General features: G+C 41.6%; 1 protein-coding gene and 1 long non-coding RNA gene across 2 annotated transcripts in view; both read right to left on the reverse strand.

The window, feature by feature from the left end:
- Positions 1–17,893, reverse strand: part of NFATC1 (nuclear factor of activated T cells 1) — a 221,502-nt gene extending 203,609 nt beyond the window's left edge. The window contains exon 1 of the mRNA XM_043979273.1: positions 17,743–17,893. Within this exon, the coding sequence (XP_043835208.1) occupies positions 17,743–17,887 (145 nt within the window). The 5' untranslated portion in view covers positions 17,888–17,893. The remainder of the gene's footprint in view (positions 1–17,742) is intronic.
- Positions 17,894–19,976: 2,083 nt separating this feature from the next.
- On the reverse strand, positions 19,977–21,793 carry LOC122735780. The gene is made up of 2 exons (XR_006354147.1): positions 21,261–21,793; positions 19,977–20,497 (listed from the first exon to the last, which is right to left on the reverse strand). It is a non-coding gene; the product is annotated as an uncharacterized LOC122735780 (long non-coding RNA).
- Between the last annotated feature and the right edge of the window lie 1,013 nt (positions 21,794–22,806).

Raw genomic sequence — 22,806 nt, forward strand, 5'->3', positions numbered from 1 at the left:
TAAAAGGAAATTCAAAGGAATAAAATAATTATTATAATATCCTCACTCAACTCAAAATAATTCAAGGTTTTTTTACTCTTCCCCCAAAAAATGATATTGTGATTTTGATTAGAAGACATCCTTTTGAAGAGTATTTTTCAATTGTTGTTCTTAGTACTTATACACTATATTTTATTCTCTTTTCTTTAGTGAATAGTAAGGATTAGAACCCCGTGGGCAAAAGACCTCATTCTGGGTTTGCCACCTACTCATTCATGTACTCAGTCACACAGTATTATTCTTCCATTTCTTTGGGGGGGCGAGAAATTATTAATATGTGACCAGAGATTTTTCTAAGCAACATGCAAATTCTCAACAATCATCTTCTGGCACAAGACATTTTCTTTCCACACAAAAAACATTAAGAAGCCACAAGCAATTAATTTTTTTTTTCAAATTTTGGAAAATGTCATTGTTCTCTGTGGAGAGACGCCAGACCACTACCCCGAACTCCTGACAGTTTCCTGTCAAGTTGCCACGGTGACAATACTGTGGCAACATTCAGCAAGGCCGAAATAACTTGGAGAACAAGGGCATGCAGCCATGATGCCACTGCCACACCCCTTAAACAGCTGATGGGAAAATCAACTATTGAATTACAGATGAAGGGGAGCAGGATTTCCCTGATCTCAAGTGGAAAGGGAAGCCCATACCTCCCCTCCTGCAGAGGAGTGGATCTGAAAACCAGCATCAGCTGCACATCAGCTGTTTAATGAGTGGAAAGGGGATGACGTGTGGGTAGGACCAAGGCACCAGTCCTGGCTGAAACCAATGTTGGTGGTAGAATTCATTCATTCGGTTATTCATTCCAAGAGTAAACAAATAGTTCTTGAGGACCTATTATGTTGGTAGTCCTGTGCTAGTCATTATGTGGGATACAAGGCATGTAAGACAGGGTACTCCACTCCACTCGGGAGTCACAGGTCCTGAGTTCAACTCCCTGTCACATCTGCTACTTGCTATCTGTGTGACCTTGGGTAAGTCTTTTAATCTCTCTCCCTGGGCTTCTTAGCTTCTTTTCCTTATTTGTAAAATGAAAGGTTTGGACTAAGTAACCACAAAAGTCCATTTGAGCTCTATGATCCTGTGACTTTCCATCAAGAATCTTACAAACTAGAAAGGACACGTGCATGTTACACAGAAGTTAACAACTATGGGGAACTAGGTGGTGCAGTAAATACAGTGCTAGGCCTTAAGTCAAGAAGATTTATCCCTCTTCTGGAGTTCAAATCTGGCCTCAAACATTTACTAGTTGAGTGACCCTGGGCAAGTCTCCTGTTTGCATTAGTTTCTCATCTGTAAAATGACCCAGAGAAGGAAATAGCAAACCACTCCAGTATCTTTGCCAAGAAAACCCCAAATGGGGTCATAAAGAGTCATCCATGACTGAAAAACAACTGAACAAAGTCTGAAGAGGGATGGGAGGAAGAGTAGGACACAACTGAACAATAAGAACAACAATAAAAGGCAATATATAATTGAATACTGAATGAGGAGTATAGAAAAATAATTTTAAAAAACAATTCTGGGGCAGCTAGGTGGCGCAGTGGATAGAGCACTGGCCCTGGATTCAGGAGTACCTGAGTTCAAATCCGACCTCAGACACTTAACACTTACTAGCTGTGTGACCCTGGGCAAGTCACTTAATCCCAATTGCCTCACTAAAAAAAAAAAAACCAAAAACAAAAACAAAACAAAACAAAACAAAAATTCAGTGATGCTGGGAAGCAAGCAAGGGTCACACTCAACCTTGCCCAATATGCATATGTTAAGTATACACATCCTTGCTCTCTTTAGTATTTTGCCAGCATCAACTTGTGCCTCACTCTTAGTTAATACAATTGAAGTAGATCATAATGTCCCTACTTTGGAAGGATCAGGCTAACAGGGAGGAGGCAAAAACTGTACCTTTCGGTCTGTGCTGATTATCCACTCTTTTCTAGGTACAATTCTCAGTAGTTGGTTTAAATCACCAAGCTCAGTACTGTCTTGGCCCCTCGGCCTCAGCCTAGCACACTATGAGCTGCAGGATTTAATACAGTAGTCAAGAAAGAAAAGAGAATTTGCCACATTCCCTAGCAACTTCACTAGGCCACCAAAATAAAGTAACAAAAAAACAACCCAGGGCCTTCTGTTGAAAAGTTGAAGCCTAGTTCCCTGTTGTGAGATAACCTATCCCTTCTCCTCTTTACATATGTAAGGCCTACCCAGCCTCCAAGGCTCAGCTCAGATCCTATGCATGGTTCTTGGGAAGCTGAGATGATCTTCTACAATCCTAATTGGGCCTTCAATAATTATTCAATCTCTTCCTCATTCATTGGATATAATATTCCACTGCTTGATTTCAGCAGACAGCATGGTTTAATGGAAGTCAGTCAAATCAGAGTTTATTAAACACCTAGACTATGTGCCAGGCACTGTGCTAAGTGCTGGAAAGCCCCCTCATCTTGGCATCAGGAGATATCTGGGTTACGTTTGGATCCAAATGACATATGCTAGTGTGACCTTAAACAAACCGTTTAAACTCACTAAGACTCAATTTCTTCATAGTCAAGTTGGAACAAAGAACCTTACAACACAAACCCACAAGTATGTTATGAACAAAGTGCTTTGTTAACCTTAAAGTGCTCTAAGAAACTGAGTTATTATTCAAAGAAAAGATCTTGGAGATCATCTAAGTCCCACTGCACCCCAACTTTGCAAGTGAGGAAACAAAGGAATTTGCCACCTCTTATTTGTCAATGATCCTTTTTTCACATGTGTCCTTTCTCCCCAAAGAGGCTATAAATCTCCTAAGGACAAGACTCTTTTCACAGTAAGTATTCAAACACTCAAGATTGGAGCAACTTTTAGGATAATAATAATAATAACTAGAATTTGTATAGTTTGCAAAGTGTTTTACAAGTATCTCATTTGAACTTCACAACAACTCTTTGAAGTAGGTGCTATCATTATCCCTATTTTTATAGCTGATGAAACTAAAGGTGAGAAACCAAATGACTTGCCCAGGGTCACAAAGCTATACACTGTGCCACCTAGCTGCTGTTGATATTTATAGATAGTATAATAATATTATTAAAAATACAATTTAATAGGTAATTCTTTAGTGATATAAATTATTTGGTATTTAAATAAATATTATATGATTATATGAAGTAACCGTTTTCTGTTCCCTCAGAATAGCTTGATGAATTGGGCTAACTAATGTTTGTCACTACCAGGTTGCTTTTTCAATTCAACTGTCTAAAGACCTGGTGGTTTTGCATAGAAACTTTATGAAATAGCCTATCTTAAAATTTTCCCCTTCTCTCCATTCACAGGAACACCAACCTAATTCCAAACCCTTAGCACCCCTTCCAGGAACTGATCCCTTAACCTCCTAATTGGTTTTTCCCCTTCCAGTATCTCCCCTCCAGTCTATCCTCCACATAGAAGCCAAATGATCCACCTGAGGAACAAGTATGATAATGTCACTCCCCTGCTAAATGGATCCCTAGTTCCTGTAGGATAAAATATAAACTCCTTTGTTTGGTATTTAAAGGACTTTATACTCTGATTCTTGCCTACCTTTCTAGACTGACTTCACATTAGTCCAGCTCATGTAATCTGTGTTTCTGCCAATCTCACCTTAGTATCTTTGCATGGAATTCTATTCTACATCTCCACTTCTAACAAACCCTAATTCCCCTCATACCTCAGCACAGTCATCACCTCTTAAATCAAGCCTTTCCTGATCATCTCTCCCCAAATATTACGTTGTTTTTCCTTCATATATACTTTGTACTTAGTTAGCTGTATACATGTTTTATACCAGTTGCAAACATTCAGCCTGCAATACGCATGTAGCTCATGTTACTCCCAAGTAAGTGCTCCTCAAACTAGATTAAAATGTAACTGAGAAATATTAAACCAAAAAAATACAATAGAATATAGAAAATGTTGATATGTGGTTTTCTAATTCAATATGTGACTTGGAAGGCTCCTTATGTATGGTTTAGTGGCCCCTATTTCTATTCCAGTTTGACATTATTGTATACCACTGTCACCAACCCAGTAGAACTTGGGTGATGGTGGCATCTCCAAAACTGATGCTTGTCTAACTTGGTAGCATTTAGGCTACCATACCCAAGGACTACATTTTACTCTTAGAAGGGACTAGGTTAAAAATATTCAGTGTAGGGAGGTGGAATAGAGGAACATTGGGAAATAAAGGGTAGTTGTGGTTATGTTGGAGACAAGCCTAATGGTTGATTATTATAGCCTAATGTTAAAAGTAATAGCCACAGGGGCAGCTAGATGGCGCAGTGGATAGAGCACCGGCCCTGGAGTCAGGAGTACCTGAGTTCAAATCCGGTCTCAGACACTTAACACTTACTAGCTGTGTGACTCTGGGCAAGTCACTTAACCCCAGTTGCCTCACTAAAAAAAAAAAAAGAATTAAAAAAAAAAAAAGTAATAGCCACAGATTCCTCCTACTATATCACTTGATACTAATTCTGCAAAATGGTAGCAAGAACTACAACATACACAACAAGCACTGCCCTTTCTTCAACTCTCAAACAGATCATCGTGGAGTGTCTCTTATTATCTTAAAGAATTTACCCATTTTTTCACTGTTCTAAACCAAAGCAATACAAAGCTAGAAACAGACCAGGGTAAAGTCTAATGACCAAATGCTGCTCTCAAAATTTCAGGGGCATTTTGCCTCCTTCCTAGCTTCCCACAGGATGATGCAGGTAATAGATACTGCTACAGGAAGAATGTGGCCTTTGACACACTGAAAAATAAAACTGAAACTGAAGAACTATGTAAGATAGGCCAAAAAAATGTGTAGTTGAAATACACACTATTGATTGGCTTCTGAAGGAGGACAGGATGAGACTTATTGTCCCATCCTCCCATTGGTTGGTTGATCACACTCTCCAGGGATCAGGCAACAGCTGCTTAGGATCAGGTTGTATTCTCCCCAGGAAGCACCGAGTCCCACTTTGGGGACCACCATTCTACAGCTATTCTCTAGTCCTTTTCTGTACTCACTCTAGGTTGTCTATGTCTTTCCTAAAATGTGGTGCCCAGAACTGAATACATTACAGCCTAAAAATTTGACCAGGACAGCATATAGTAGAACAACTGCTACCCTTGTTCTGGACATCATATCTCCATCAAAGAAGCCTAGGGTATAATTATGATGCAATAGGAAAAAAAACCTCTGGATTTGGAGTAATCGAATTTATAATAATAATCCTTTCAGGTTTGCAAAGCACATACATCTATTATCTCCTTTGTTCCTCAGAACAACCCCTTGAGGTAGGTACTATTATTATTTCCATTTTACAAATGACAAAACTGATGCTAAAGAAGTTAAATGACTTGCCCAGGGTCACATAGCTAGTAAGTTTCCAAATCATAATTTGAATTCAGGTCTTCCTGACTCTCAAGTCTAGTACTGTATCCACAGTAACACCTAGCATTAAGTTCAATGCCTGACTTGTCTACTTATCTGGTGGCCTCAGAAATGAACTGAATCAATCTAGCCCTAGGTTCCCTCAACAACAAAATGAAGGTTCTAGATTGGATGAATGCTAAAGTCTCTTTCAGCACTAATTCTATTATCCTAATGCTCATACTGAGCTTACAATCCATAAAACCTCTTGACCTTTTCCACAGGAATTGTCTAGCCACATATCTCTGGCAAGTCAATACTTGTAAAGTTGTTTTTGTTGCTTTTTTTTAACTCAAGAATAAGAATTTAATTTGTACCTACTAAATTTCATCTCATTGGGCCCAGGTTTCCATCCTTTGAGATCTTTTTCTGGACCTAAGTCTATCACACACCATGTTAGCTACCTTGCTACTTCAAATCCCACCTCACATGCTTACATGTGTTACACTTGGACAAGTCATTTAACAGCTGTCTGCTTCAGTTTCCCCATGTATAAAATGAAAAGGTTGACCTCTAAGATCCCTTCCAACTCTAGATTTATAATCCTATGACCCCTCCAAGGCTAGTGTCCTTCACAGATTTGAAAAGCACATTCCCTATACCTTTAACCAAGATAATAATAAAAATATTTATCATCACGGATACAAGAATAATCCCCAGGGGACAAATCCCATTAAAAACCAAATCTATGGGGCAGCTAGGTGGCGCAGTAGATAGAGCACTGACCCTGGATTCAGGAGGACCTGAGTTCAAATCCGACCTCAGACACTTAACACTTACTAGCTGTGTGACCCTGGGCAAGTCACTTAACCCCAATTGCCTCACTAAAAAAAACAAAAACAAAAAAACAAATCTACACTTGACATGGAGTCCAAATATAAAGGTTCTAATCTTGGTCCTACCTATAATTTAAACTTTCTATTGATTCCCTATGTGTAACGTGTGGGACATTGAATGATCTCTGATCCTCTCTAAATCAGCTAGGCTAATGGAAAGGATTAAATAGAGAAAAAAGTTTAAACTAAACCATTTCTTCTCAATAAGTAATTTTTTTATAGAAAGACCTATTTAATTTATAGAGTCAAAAAAGAGGCCCAACCAAAGCAGCATGCTAGAGTACATAATAATAGCTTATATTTCTATTACAGGAAGGTTTATAAAACACTTTAAAGACATTATCTGATTTTATTGATTTGATCCATTGATAAACAAGCATTTATTAATCCCCTTCTAAATATGAGGTACTATGCTAGGTGCAACATATATAAAGACAAAACACTAAGAGTCCCTGCCTTCTAGGAGTTTCTGCTCCAATGAGGGAAACAATGTGTACATACATAATTTTAAGAAGGGAGAACATGGACCGGTGGGGGTATTAGGAAAGGCTTCAGGTAGAAAGTTTGACTTGCGTCTAGAAGGAACCTAAGGGATCCTAAAAGAGAGAGGTAAGGAGGGAAGGCATCCCAGGCACAAAAATGGACACTGCATGTGCAGAATGACAAAATTAGTATGGCCGAACCATAGGTTCATGGAATGGAATAATGTGTAAGAAGACTAGAAAGGTATGAAGGAACCATGTTGTGAAAAGCTTTAAATGCCAAATGGGGAGTGTGATATGGAAATAGGGAATCACTAGGGTTCATTGGGGAGAGAGGGGCACAGAGAGGAGGAGTGGTTGAATAGAGTAAAGGAAATATGGTCACACCTGAGTTTTAGAAAAATCACTTTGGTATCTGTGTGGAGGACAGATTGGAATAAAGAGAAGATTGAGGTAATAAAGGGAAAAAAAGGATACTATTTCAGTATTCCATACAAATAATAATGTAAAGACCCTGCATTAGGATTGTGATTGTCTGAATAAAAGGAAAGAAATGCAAGAGATGATGTGAAAATAGAAGGCTATAAGATTTGACAGCCAATTGTCCAGGTAGGGTGAAGAAGAGTGAAGATGACACCAAGTCTTCAAACCTAGATGACCAGAAGGATCAAGAATCCCTCAAGTAAGGAAGTTTGAAAGAAGGATGGGTTTGGGAAGAAAGAAAGATAATGAGACACAGACTGGACATCTAATTCGTGATGAGACCCTGGGATATCATTGCTATTATTAGCCCCATTTTATAGATGAATAAGAAAGAAGGCTCACTGGATTTGGATTCAAGGCCTAGACCCCAATTCCATTCTCAACCACTTACAGGCTGTGTGACCTTGGGCTAGTCACTTCAACTCTTGAAGGCCAAGTGAGGATATGGACCTCGATATCTTTAAGGATACTTCCACTGAAGGCTTTGGCCATGAGAGGTGATAGGTGTTAACTTTACAAATCCAGAGGGATGAGTAATTGAGTAGAAACTATAACATCATCAAAGTAGGGGCAATTGAGGGATCCCTGTTAAGTTATGGAATCCTGGGGGGCAGCTATGTAGCACAGTGGATAAAGCACCAGCCCTGGATTCAGGAGGACGTGAGTTCAAATCCAACCTCAGACATTTAACAGTTACTAGCTGTGTGACCCTGAGCAAGTCACTTCACCCTCATTGCCCCTCAAAAAAAAAAAAGTTATGGAATCTTAGAAACACACATACATAATTACCCAACAGAGGCAATCACTCAATCACTCCTATTTAGTATTACTAAAGTTTTAAGGAAAATCATATCAGAAAAAAAGTATGTGTGCTTGCATGCTCATGAGCATACCTGCGTGGTGCTACAATTATACATATTTTAAACAACTAACCATAATACTACTTGTGTATGGATAAGTACATTCTTCAGGTTTATCCATGAGACTAAGAGATTAACAAATAAATTTAATTCAAACTACTAGTCAGTTATAAAAACCAATATAAATGAATTTTTTTCACTTAATTGACTATGACAATTATAAACAAATAAACTAGTTGTTTTAAAATCATTTTAAAAAATTACAGGGAATAAGATTGATTAGGCCTAGTGATCTACAAGCCATAATATGGTTAGGAAAACAGTATATAGGGTGTCCCCAAAGTCTTGGGGACACCTTGTATGTTGTGTGTCAATGAAAAGACTATCATTTAAAAAAAACGATTCTGTTTTCAAGTATAGACAACAAAAAATACTAATGAATAGACATTTTTCACCAAAGAAATTATAGATGGAACCAAAATTGGGGTATTCAAATAGCTGTTAAAGATATCTGTTAATGAACTGAAAAACGGGTTTTATAGTAAAGTGGAAAATTTTGCTAATGAAACACATTTATTCAAAGACTAAGTGGATTAAAAGGGACCCCTGAAGGAACTTACAAAACCGAGCAAATGAGCAAGGTTAGGGGCAGCCTAAATTCAAAGCAAGTAAATGAAAACTACTTCCCAACGGTAATTTATTGGACTCTTAGGTATGGTCTAAGTTGCCTCCAATATCCTTTCCACATAACTTCCTATCTCCTCCAACCCCATTCTCCCTCCTACTGATCTCATAGGTCTAGAGATCTGTGACCAGGAAGGAGGGTGAAAAGCAAACTAATCAGGGCAGGAGCTCAGTGATGGAGTTGATAATGAGGAGCAGACAATGTCTCACTAGCTGGAAGAATTAACAACAACAACAACAACAACAAAAGAACAAGATCTTAGACTTAAGAAAGGGGTAGCAGATGACATGGAAAATATTATACATCCATTATATTAAGTTGAGGGTATGCACTCGCCAAGAATACTGCATTTAGTTTTCATCACCTCATTTCAAAAACTACAAGAAAAGAGAAACTTGTTTAAAAGCCAACAGAAAAGGGCAGATGGAGGGAAAAGTTTAGGGGTGCTGCTTGTAGTTTGGAAAGAAGGCTAAGTAAAGTGGCTTAGGTAGACAAAGAGAAAATTAATCACAGACTAGTTAGACTCTACTTTTTTTAGACTAACATAGGAATACTTGATGAAGAGGCCATGTATTTCAAAGTACACCAAGTGTTGATCTACCTTATTAATTGGCCTAACTCACAAAAATCAGAGATAGCATCTCACAGAATCTGTGCTCTGGAGAATCATATTTTGGGTGTCATCCTTCATTTTGTTTGGACCAAAGAGATGAGACAGAAGAACATACCCTCAATTTATGGAAGTGACAGGAAAGGATAAGCTTCTGTATCTTTCTGTACATCACTGAATCTTGTTGTCAGCTTTGGATGTGATTAAAAATGAGTGACAAGAAAGTTATTATAGACTTTACAATTACTATATAATTTGGATGAAACTATAGAAGTTTCATTATTATACTTCTGTTCACTGTCAGCTCATGAGCCGAGGAGAAATGTGTGGAAAATCCTTCCCCATTGTAAAACACTGTCCAAGCGACCCCAGTGCATTCTGGGCCTTTTATGCCTTCCTCAGTTCCCTCTGGCAGAGGACACTGACCATCTGTCTCAGTGTGGCAATCTCCTTGTTTCTGTGGGTGACTTGTACATGTCCTTTTGAGTAGATAAAATAAAGACCCAATCTTACATTTTGACAACATGATTTTGAAGACATTGTATGCTGATTCTCCAGGCGCAGCACAGAGGTAGTTCTGTTTCAAGACAAATCATTAGTGAGGGCATAAATGCCAACTGCTTTATTTGTCAGACAGCTCACACTGGCCACCAAGATTTTAAAAACACCTGAAGTGTAAATGTTCAAAGACCACAGTGAGACCTAAACAGAATCTTCCCACCCCAACCCCTAAATGATCATTAAAATAAATTTATTGTCCATCATTCTGGTAGGCAGTCTCCTTGGCTCAAGAATCTGGGACATCTACTCTTTCCCAGGCCTCCAAGTCCCAAGAGATTGGATTTTGTTGAGACTGTCTCCTCACATCAGCAGTGGCCCAGAAGGGGGTAAGAGGGGAAATTGGGAAAAGGCAGGGCCAGAAAGAAAGCTTGGCCCTTTGATGAACGAGATAAGAACTGAGACAGGCTCCCCCTGCAGCCAGGGGTGGCGGGGGCGGACCCTAGAGGAGCCGCATGAGCAAGCGTATGCTTCCTCTCCCCACCCCCCTTCCCCCATTAAGTACCAGGGACTTCTTTCCCAGCCCACTTCCAAGGTCCAGAGAAGTGCAGGCCCTAGCAACCTCCGTACATGCTCGGACAGGTGGTGAAAAAAAGACAGAGACGAGTGAACAAGAAAACTTCTGGTCCCATCACTTGCATGCGGGCGGCAGCAGCGGCAGCAGCAACAGCAGCCACCAGCACAGCCGCACACACGAGTCTCAGCTCCGCAAATGTCAGAACTTCAAAGAGTTCTTGCTCCTGTCCTGGGGCGCTTTGCTAGCCAACCCGCTATCACTTGCGGCATACCAGACCCTCCCGCTCCTCCATTCCCTCCTGGAGCGCTTGTCACCAGGAGGCGATTTATTTTAAGGGAGTGGGGAGGAGGAGGCACACTCAAAAGGGGACTTCTCTGCGCCGGGTCCCTCAAACCAGGAAATGCAAAGGCTGTCTCACGCTCCCCCCCCCCCCCCGCCCCAAACACCTATCCTGCAGTGACCCGCCGGCGTCTCTCCTGAAGCTGAGCGTTAACACCTCCCCCTAAACACACACACACACACACACACACACACACACACACACACACACACACACACGCACGCACACGACCAAAAGTCTCTACTTCAGCCTAGAGGCTGGGCCATGGCTGAACCTAGAGCCAGACCAGGCCAGGCCAGACCTGGCAAGTTCCAAACCGCCTCCTCAAGCTCCCCCCATCTCCCCGGGCGCCCCCTGCCCGCCAGCGCGCCCTGATCTCCAGAAAAACCTATCCGTGTCTCCGCCCCCACCCCCCACCCCCGAAGGAGGGCAAGAAAACGCAGAGAAGAAGGGACTGGGCATCGGGAAATAAGGGGGTGTTGGGGAAGGGGGAGAGTGAGAAATGACAGATGAGAGATGCGCTTCACCCACCTTTGCCTGCCCCGGAGGTGCCCTCGTCGGCCTGGTTAAACTCGAAAAGGAAATCAAAGTCAAACTCCTGGTCTTCTTCCAGACCGGTCATGTCTGAATCTCTGGGGGAGAAAGATACCGCCTCCCCTTCTCTCTCCCGACTCCCCCACCCTTTTCTGAAAGTTTGTGGTGCTGTTGGAGGTTGTTGGGGGGCGGGGTTAAGGGGGGGCTCTTATTAGCCTCCTGTCCTCCTCTCTCGCGGAGCCCCTGGAGGACCCCGACTAGCCAAGTGCGGACGCCTCCCGGACGACCACGGGAGCAAAGGGGAAGAAGGTGGAGTTGGAGCAGAGGAAGAGGAGTGGGGAAGCAACTTTCTTCTTGCCCCCGACTTGGCGACTGCCTGCCTCTCCCTTTCTAAACCTCCGGCTGCTTCTCAGTTCCTGGGACACCTGTTGATCCACTGCTAAGAGAGAGGGAGAGGGAGAGAAAGCCTTCGACTCGGCTCCGCCGTCCCCAGCAAGAAGGAAGGGTCGCTGGCCCAGGCAGGGTGAGGCTAGAGCAGTGAAGTTCCCTCCGGGCCAGTCTCACCCTCTCTCAGCCCTCCTCTCAGTCCTCTCTCTCTCTCTCTCTCTCTCTCTCTCTCTCTCTCTCTCTCTCTCTCTCTCTCTCTCTCTCTCTCTCTCTCTCTCTCTCTCTCTCTCTCTCTCTCTCTCTCTCTCTCACCCCCGCCTGTTCTTAGCAAAGTGGGTGTAATTCAATCGCTCGGGGCTGAAGGACCAGGTAGACAGAGCTGAGCTCTGCTCCGCGGCTGCTACCGCCTCTGCTGCAGGCGTCCTCTTGGGCTGTAATGTGACTCTCACCCTGTACCGCTGTATCTCCCTCCCTTCTCTTCCCTCCCTCTCTCCCTCTGTTGATGTTTCCGGGTTTATATAAACAAGCTGCTCTGCAGTCCACCCGGCTTCCTTGTTTTAAAATAAACTCTCTACGTAAGTTAAAGCAAAAGCCCTTTTATTTTTTTTCCCCTTGCTATCTTTTGATACGGCTGGCCTCCCCCTTCCCCACAGTGAACAGTGAATAGGATGGCGAGCAGGGAGGCGTGTGTGTGTGTGTGTGTGTGTGTGTGTGTGTGTGTGTTCATCTCCCTTGTCCTCGTGGTCTTTCCAAACTTCTGAATTCCAAAGACAACTTCGTGACTTCGATTCCAACCACCACCCCCCGCCACACACGCACGCACGCGCGTGCACACACACACACACACACACACACACACACACACACACACACACTTGAGTAAAACTGAAAAGTTGTGGGACCACACGTACACACACACACGCACATCCTTCACTCCCCAAAAGATAAACACATGCCCTGAAACTTTAGGCTCCCTTTAGATCCGCTTAGACCCAAACTTCACACCATACTCCCTTTATTCCCCTTTCACTTTGTTCCATTTTTTTTTTCCTATCTCTTTTGGTCTTAAGACACGGCTGATAAAACTGGGGTAAGTCTCTGGACCAGTCCCAGCTTATGTCTGATGCTTATTAAGTACAAATCATGAAGCCTGGAGGATAGAAGAAGGGAATCCTAGAGGAAGATGAGGCACAGATCGTCAGTCGTCATCACAAATAACACATATTACTTCAGTTTCAAGTTGCAGAACCAAACACTACCTTTTTCCCCTTGATTAAGTTATTCTGATGGAGTTTAATGTCCTCCCCAATAGTCCAAGAGCCATAGTTTGCCAGTTTGTATACAATTCTATCAGAAAGGGGAAAGGGAAAAGGATGGTAACTTAATTGAAAGAACTTCTGCTCATGTCCAAGCATTTCAAGAGAACTAGAAACTGCAAACTCTCTGCTTGGTCTTAACAGAATTAAAATAAAGGACCACATTTTGATTTAAAAAAGAAAGACAGAAAGAGCTTCTGGAAGCCAATACATATCTGGGTTACAGTCTACTTTGCTAACATTTAGTTCCGCTTATAAACAAACCTATGACAAAATGAACTTCATTGTACTGAATTAGGCTGAGGCAATGATACTGATGAGAATGATGATGTGGATAATAGCTGTAGGACCTATCTGATACCTAAACTAACTCATCAAAGTCAGAGAGATAGAAAAATGGATTCACGTGTGCCTGCCTGTGTGAAAGTTGGCATTCTGATCACTGAAGGATTCTGTGTAATTTCTATAAAATGAAGCTCCACAAAGAAAGATAAAAAAGATAGCATTTTTGTACTCCCTTTAAAGACACCTAACCGAAGGCTATTAAGGTCAATCTTTAAATCCAGATTTTTGAAAAGTCAATAATGAGGACTTGAGTTCACCTTGTCTCCTTTGAGTAAGTTTACTTCCATCTCTAGCTAGCTCTGGAATCTACTACATGCAAATACTTTCAATGGCCCAGAAGCCAGGTCCAAGCTGAACTTGCAGCTCTCCCAGAGTTTAAGGCTGGGTTTCAAAGGAATACTTTTTCCAAGTAGTTATGGAAGATCCTTGCAACTCAGAATCATAAACTTAGGGAATACCATTTTCCAGGCCCCATGGCTAAAAGAATTATCAGGAAGTGCCAGGAAAATCTAGCTTTTTCCATGAGGATGGATTATGTATTTTCTCTTTCTTCTTTTCATAATTAAGTACTGTATTGCTTACAAATTGTTTATTAAGCTTTACACAAGGCTGGCACACATCTGCCCTTGGTTTTGCTTCTGGCATTTTACTTACAGGCTGATGTTTAACTTGTGGTAACCATTGACTTGTGTTAGTATTGTTCAGACTATTCCCCTTCTTTGGGGGGAAAAAAAGGCAAGTGACCGGTTCTTTCTTTAAGTGATAACTCCAAAATTTGAAAAGATTTTTCCTGTGTATCTGTAGGTCTTTGTGAGGTATCCACTGGCAAGCAATTCTGTTAATTCTTTATACAAATCTCTGTAGTATTTCTTTTTTCTTTAAATTTTTCTTTGTTCACAGTTGTTGTTCTAACTTTCAGACTGAATCACCAGTGTATGTAAAAGGCCTTGGCACCCAATTAAAACCACCATATGAAATAGCAGGAGAATGAAAGATCATGGGGGTAAATTGATGGTGAGGAGGGTCTAAGAGACACAAAAGAAAGACCAAAGACAGTGGTGAGGGTATCATGTGCCACTCTAAAGGCTAATAAAAATGAATCTTACTTTTAACACTGGGGACTCATTGACCCTGCCATTTGGTGAGAAGCACCAAAAAAACAGGATATTTCCCAGATGTTTTCCTTCAGTGATCTTCAACTGCTGATTTTCTCCAGTGATAAACTCCATTCTAGTCTGGCCTGATTTATTTTCTAATAACAATCCCCAGTTAAAGAGGTATGGTGGTGAGTTTAGTGAGTTTTTTAATTGTTATTTGTGGTTCTTTTTTAAATGCATTTTCTGAAGAGAGGGTCAGATTTCTTTTGAAAAACTTATTTTCATTTTTAACACACACACACACTTTAGTTCCAAAAATCCTTATAATCTGTTTGAGCTATGTCCACTAAAGCCATGTCCTAGGCTTCTCCAGAGATGATACACTTACCTAGCTCCTTTCACACCCATTGGTTACCACCTGATTTCATCACTCCCTAACTTACAGGAAAACAAGAATGCTTATTTACCCAGTGGCCAGATACACTAACTTCCAATCTAGTTTCACCTAACTATACAATAGAAAAACAGAAAAGTATGGCACAAGCCTGGAAAAATGCCCTCTCTCTATTCTTTACCAGCACCCTATTCCAGTCTAGCTACCACATGTGCCTTGCATCTTCCAAATGGTTCAGAGTGATATTTGGCTGGGGTTTGATTTGCCCATTCAGCAGATATTAGTGTCTCCATTGAAATATTTAGCTTGGCCCACTTCCCCACTGAAGCTATGTGATGTTAATAGGATATAAAGCTCAAGTGTTGGGATGTGATAAGGCTAGGTGCAAGCCTCTGCCATTTACTAATTTGGGTTAGAAAACAACTCCTTAAATTAAGTGATGGGAGAACACAGAAAGCTTTGTTCAGTTTAGAACCCTTGGGGTGTTCTGTGGGATGGAGAAACTTCTTAAATGGGTGAGTACCTGCAGGGCCTAAAAGGACTAGTTCTCCATATTCCTCACACTTTGACAATCTGCCACAAAGCTTTCGGGAACAACAGTTTTTAATGAGCTTCAACCCAGATGCTTCTAGATTTTGTGGAGATACCAAAGAATCATTGAGATGCTCTGTGACCATCAGATGTTTTAATCATTCTTTTCATCAGAAATGAGTAATGGAATAGTCTGAATTTTATACTAGTACATAAAATAGTATATTTTCTTCACCAAGAATCACCAGACAGTGGTAGACTTTAATTTACAAGGAGCAATTCGCTCCTTGAAGAGTTTGCCTATGTATTTACAAGATTAGATCATGCTTTCTGGTTGGCCTAATTTTTTAGTCCCTCTAAAATATATCAAAACTCATTTATTCAAGCTAATTACTGAAGATAACTTGTGGTGTTTTAGTAGGGATATTTATAAAATTGTTTTCTTAACTAGAAAAACATAAAAACCTCTCTTTTCAAAAGTTGACTTGTTTCCTTGTGAAAGATGTTTCCTTATTAGAGGATGGAATACTGAAAGTTTGTTTTGAATAAAGTGAAACCTAGACTGTATTATGACTGTATTATGTCCAACATCCTTAAGAACTAGGTAGGAAGCACTTTCAAACAGATGTGTTCTAAACTTCCTTAAACTTTCCTATTGACAAGAACCCTTCTAGTACATTTTTAGAAGACTTGTAAAAGAGCAGAAAATGTGAGCAAGCCCTAGATAATACGGTTCCACAAATACTGAAAAACATTGACCAATAAAACGTATATGGAGTCCTTCTTTTAAGATTAAGGAGTAATAGGATAGTTCCAAAGGCAAAGAGCTTTTACAGTGGACAAGGTAATTATAATTGAAAATAATAAAATTAAAGCATTTCATTTATACTCCCAGTCATTAATATTTGGCCCTTGGGATAAAGGGAAGCAATCACTCATTTGACAGGAAAGACTTGCTTTTTAAAAACAATTTAAGTAATGTATGGCAGTTGTGTTTAAGTAGCTTAGAAACTGATAAGTAATCACTAGTTTATATTATCTAATTAACATTTCAAAAGTATAATTTTAAACATCCGTTACTGGATTGTTTTCAAATAATTTATTCTAAAGACTACTCTGGACAAGGCTTTTCCTTTTCTTTTTCTTTTCTTTTCTTATTTTTTTTTAAGGGAAGAGGAGGCAGATTTGGAGTGGAACAAGTAAACTGTGGCCAAAATCTTGAGCACTGAAGTTATGAATTACAACTCAAAACTACAAATTCAGGAGGATCCTATAATTAATTTAACGTAATTAGTGGTTACCCAATAGGAAATAAAAGCTACTTTCCAGGTGTCAATGCCTACTCTCCATTTCAAAGGCTTGCGGATGATTTCCCCTACAATAATAGAGAGCATAAATGAACTTGACTGACACCTTTCAAATTATTTTGCAACATGTCGAAGTGGTTTTCTAATTTTTGTAAGAATAAAGTGGTTTTAAATAGAGGGTAACAGGATTTATCATATTTCATAATGTCACTTCAGCCAGATGTGCCATTGTCCCTCACATTTAGTGGCTTAACTGGGCACAATAAGCTACGTTGAGTTTGCAAAGTGCAACTTGTCTACATTCATACAAAACACTTACAGATAGAGAAAGGCAACAGCGTCCGTAATCTTAAGGATTCTGTTTGCTCTAAACCAAGCATTCCAAGGGTGGCCTCTCCTTTCTTAAAGCGACATTTCACCCTAAAGTAAAACGCATTGTTTTGTTTTGATGGCTCGAACCCCTCAAAAAGAGGGGGGAAAGTCAAACACGACTGTTGCATTTTTCCCCCTGAGTTTTCTACAGTCTTAGTCCATTTTAAGCATCCAGAAGTGAAGGCCAAGTTCGTGCAGTCAGCGCAAGAGGAAGAGGAGACACCTATTGGCAAGAAGTCGCATTCAAAATCAAGGCTGCTTTGGGGAAACACCAGGGGGACACCGCTTCCCAATCACTGCAGCCAGCCAGCGCCAGCAGCTCCGTCAAAGTCCGTGCGCCTCCTTCTCCAGCCTCAGTGCGCCCCGGGTGCTCCTAGCCTTCTCCACCCAGTTACCTCCGTCCTCCTGCCCATCACCTACCCATCTACTCTCAGCGCTCCCCAATCCCCAGTCTAGACCCCAGAACGCTTCTGTATTCCTCTACCCCGCCCTCCAGAAGCTCCAGAATTCTGACCTGAGCAGGCGAGAATCGACAAAGTTATGTATATTACATTAAAAAAGGGAGAGAGGGAGGGTAGGGGAAGAGACAGAAACCGATGAGTTTACCTTCTTCAGCTGATTTCATTGTGGTGGCAGCCGCGGTGAAAGGGCAAGAGGGGGACTGCAAATCCACCAAAGTTTCTCTCCCGCAAGCTGGAGCCGGAGGTCCAAATGGAAACTTGGAAGACGCTGGAAAGCTGGTGCTTGGCATCCACTCGGCAGCGGTGTGAGGAGGTGGTGGGTCTCCAATCTTTCTCGCTCGCTTTCTCTCTTTCTCTCTCTCTTTCTCGCTCTCTCTCTCTCTTTCTCGCCCTCTCTACGTTCCCTTCCCTCCCTGCCCGCCCGCTCTCCCTCCCGCCGGCTCTTTTTCCCTCCTGCAGGTCCCCCTTTTCCCTAATGCTTCGCTTACTCACTTTCCCTCTCTCAGCCCTTTACCCCGCGCTCCCCTAGGCTGTCTGCTTTTTTCCCCCTCTCTTTTTCCCCCTTGTAATGTAGGGAACTGGAGTTTGTGTCTTCCAAGTGGAAACTCAAACGCTTTCCACCTACGGAAAGGGGGAAAAAAACCCTTAAGCTAATAGCAGCCTTCCCCAGTGAAATGTCATTGAGGTGCGTGTATGTGCGCGCCTGGGTTGTTAAGAGCACGAACTAGCGCTGCTGTTGCTGTTGCTGTTGCTGCTGCTGCTGCTGCTGCTGCTGCTGCTGCTACTGCAGTCCTGATTAAGAGAGGGAGGGGGTAGAGAGCACTTGGGAAGTTTATTCTCTCTCTCTCCTCTCTTTCTTGCTCGCTCTCTCTTTTTCTCTCCCTGTCTTATTCAGTGGTGTTTATTTTGCTCAGTGAGTTTGAAGAGTCTCTAAGTCTCTCTCTGACGCAGGGCAGCTCTCTGACTGCTGCCTTTTTAAAGCTGGAAAACACCCTCCCCGCCTCCTCTCCTCACACCCCCCTCCCCTCCCCGTGACATCACAATTCTGCCAGCTCCCCTCTTCAGCAGCAGTCTGCGAGGAGCCAGCAGGAGGCAAGAAAAGTCTTCGATACAAGAAGAAAAGTACTAGAGTCGTCGTTCTCCTCTTCCTCCTTGTCCACCTCTCCCCCTCCCCAGCCACCCCCCTCACTCCCGCCACTGCCACCCTCGCCTGCTGCTTCTTTTTGAAGCTGCTTCTTGTGTCCTGCGGTTGCTTCACAAAGTCACATTTCTAATAAGCGCATAAATTAGCAAACTAATTAAAATCTTGAAAGTCTCTCTGTGTATATATGAGTTTATATAAGCAGCGCACTTATTTAATGAAAGAAGGAGGAGGGAGGGGTGGAGGGGGTGGCGGATGGTTTTGCAGAGAGAGCCCTGCATGCTGAAGTCATTATGTAAAATAGCAGGCTTCCCCCACTGGAAATTTGGAAAAGAGCTTCAACTGGCAGGCAATAGAAAGGAAAATCCCATTCCGTTAAATTACTAACAGACTTGATGGATTTGATTTCAATCGCCGAGATTTATTGTTATTATTATTATTATTTATGATGATGTAAATATCTCAGCAACAGTTTGCCCAAATGGTTGCACTGCCCAGTAGTAAAGAGTATAGGAGGAATCTCCCCAAGTTTTCAAGCTACCTCTTCTTTCCATCCACCCCCATCCCTGTCTTGTGACCCAACCCTAGCCCATATAGGGCAGAGTGGTATTTTACAGGAGAAACTATGGAGATTCGAAATAAGTGTGTATGGCGGGGTGGGGGGGGGGAGAAGGAGGGAAGGATGGAGAGAGAGAGAGATTCCATTTCCCTCAAAGCTTCTGCTAATTCAATTCCTTCTCACTTCTATGCTTCTTTTACTCCAACCCTTCTCCATCTCCCCAGGCTCAGTTCAGCTGGCAAAAACGGGACCATATTTTCTTGTTGGAGTTGGATAGAAGGAATTGGAGTGTTAGGGCGGTTAAGATGTCTGGTGTATAAAAAAATCATAAATCTATTGCACGACACCCTTATGTGGTTTAAAATAAACCCAACACAAGCAAAAGTCTGTCTGCTGCTGCTGGGGAATTGGAGGCCAGTACTGAGTCCTGGGGGCAGTTATTGTACTCCATAATTATTGAAAATATTCCACATCCAACCAACACTGACTAGGAAAGAGGAAAAAGTGTTTTCTCCAGAGCTTTTGATATATCAAATGAGTAATGAATTGTACACTGCAATGCAGGTACAAATTTAAAGACCATCATTTTGTTTTTCACCTTTTCAAACATAAATATAATATTTATTAGTTTAAGCCATTATTCCAACAGTCAATATCAATTAGCTACAGTGGCAAAAGCTAGAGAAATCTGAAAATTCTTTATTTCAATAATATGAATTATGTTTGATTGAAGGACTGCTAATAGATGTTGAAAATCACATCATGTGTAACATGTCTTCTGTCCTTGGGGGTTTACATTTATTGATTTTTGTTGTTGTTGTTGTTTATGTATCATACAATTTAAAACTTTATGAATATACCAGTTTCATATCAGATATAAATATCATTCCCCCTCTAATGAAGAACAGTTTGCACAGGATTCTGCCCCTACTCTTCATCTTTGGCAGAATAGCCAGTGGAAAGATTTAATGCCACCAGGAGGCAGGCAAATCCGTAAGGTGACCAAATTGAATACGCCGCTAGGGGGCAGCAGGGCAGCAAAACCTTCTTACCACCCTCCTTAAGCATCAAATCCATTGGGATTTTCGGCTGTTTTTCAGTCTTAATGACAACAGAGTAATTTGAATGACTTTGCATGAAGAATTTCCATCTTCTTTCTCCTTCTCTCTGCTCTCTGGTCAACTCTCACAGTTAGCCCACCTGAGGGAAGAAGGAGCAGAAAGTCTGGTAGAAGGAAGGATACACATCATAACTTACATTTATAAATCACTTTACATTTTACAAAGCAGTTTCCTTGTTATAACAATATGCGGTAGATAGCAAAAGATTTTTTTTCACTTCATGGATGAGAAAACTACGAAGTTCACTGACATACATACTTGGCAGTTATAGGGCTGGTAAGTTGTACTGGAACCCTTGCCTTCTGACTTTAAGTTCATGCCCTTTCCAGTGAATAGCAATAGCAATGATTATTCTTTAGCTCCCCATACAGTGCTAATAGACGTCCTATAACCTTTCTGGACAGCAACTTAGGTAGGTCAGAAATAGTAAGGCCTTGTGTGTGTATAGTCTCTATTTGCATTGTAGAGAAGGGGAGGTGCTGGATCTGAGACTGGGAAATGAAGTTTGGCAAACCCTTTTAAAAATATTTTCTGTCACCCTTTCCCTCCCCTTTCCCACCCCATCACCACCACCTCCCACTCCTCCAACAACACACTTTGCAGAGCGGTGGCTATTTTATTGGGTTACAGAAAAGGTCTCCTTGATGCTGGGACCGTCACCTCCTAATCACAGGGATGAGTAGTTCTAGCCTTGCAGAGTTAACTGTAGAAACACACACACACACACACACACACACACACTCAGTCACAGTCACATGAAAAAGCAGCACCAGTCTAGGTTCCCCACTTCCTCCTAACAAGGTGTCAGCATGGTCTCAGATTTTTAAGGACATCAGCCTTACCCTTATGTTGTTAGAAGAGGCTAGAGAGTAAGCAGATATTGGAATGGTGAGAGCTTTTGGTAAAAAAAAAAATTAATAAATAATAATTTAAAAAAAAACTTTCTTTCCTGTCTGCTCTCAATGCTTTCCTTTCTCCCTCTCTCTCTCCTCCTCTTGAAATGACGGAATCCCCAGTCTGTTTCCTTCTGTTTAATGCCGTTGCCGGGACCACAGTGGCACAGGTCCAAGTCAGAGGGAGTTTTCGAAGTCGGCGGCAGCGGCTGCAGCGGCAGCAGCAGCAGCAGCGGCAGTGTCGGCGGCGGCGGAGCTTAGGCTCCACAGCCAGCTAACCTTGACCGCCCAGTTTCCAGTCCAGAGCACGGTGTACAGGCCTCAGCTGCCGATGATCCTATCCTGCCTTTGCACCAAGTCTGGGCCTCCGCCTGGGCCTTTCACTGCCATACGGAGCACAGTATTCTTCCTCCTCTTCCTAGGACCACTGCTCCCTCCTCTTCCTTTTTTCCTCTCCTCCTCCTCCTCCTCCTTCTCCCTGCTTCTTGAAGTTTGTTTATAGCTGCTACTAGGAGAGACTGTTACACGGATTTTATTTTAAGAATTGGTGATGACTAACGAAGTTAAAAGGAGCTTAGGACAGAAAACAAGGCTATTTTTAGATTACTGTTGTTTCAATGGATTATTGTAGCAAATACACCCATAGAAGCTTAACCATTTTTAAAGTCTCTTCGGATGCCAAGGCCTTTTCCCTGAAGCACTACTTAAATATTCACCCTATCCAACTTTCTTCTACCGGCTTCTGTAGTCATTGTTCCATTATTTTCCTAAATCAAATGTTTAAGCCCTTGTGCATAATTGCTATGGCTACAATCATTTTTAATGAAATGGGTGTTTCCAATACACAAAGCTAGTTATTTCCCCTCAACAGGGATCATGAAAACCTGAGGATTTTCTAAAGCACTCCTTATGACCTTTAGCCTTGGCTTGCTCCAGGAAAATGTGCCTGGCACTCATTTTGCTCTCATATTGGAAGCCCCTCCCTAGATTCATTTTGACTTCTCACCACACACATATACCAGAAGTCATCCATCTCAGGATGTTTCTCCTAATTTCGTTACTTTTTAAAAGTTCAACTTGAAGATAAATGATGGAAAAAAAGAGCTGTCAAGGTTATGAATGCACATTAAAGTGTTGTTGGGTTTGGTTGGTTTTTTTGTTGTTGTTTTTTTGCATTGTTTTTAGTCATGTTTCCCCATATGTTTCATTCTTCAGTTGAACCATGTAAGGCATTTACCCTACTCAGGTGAACTTTGCATTCATTCTACTTGTAGTACATCCTCATTTTAGATTCATCTAGTTTCTTCATTACACACCAAAAAAAAATTTTTAGTCTGTTATATGTGTGTATGCATGTGTGTATGCGCATGTGTATACATGCATACATACATGTGTATATATACACATACATAGATTCCTGGCTAGGTCAAAATTCAGAGCCTTAGTGTTGGACCATGAGTAATTTCCAAACTTTTCCCACCAAAGATTCTCAAAG

The sequence above is a fragment of the Dromiciops gliroides genome, chromosome 1, assembly GCF_019393635.1.
Source record: "Dromiciops gliroides isolate mDroGli1 chromosome 1, mDroGli1.pri, whole genome shotgun sequence".
NCBI classification, from domain to species: domain Eukaryota; kingdom Metazoa; phylum Chordata; class Mammalia; order Microbiotheria; family Microbiotheriidae; genus Dromiciops; species Dromiciops gliroides.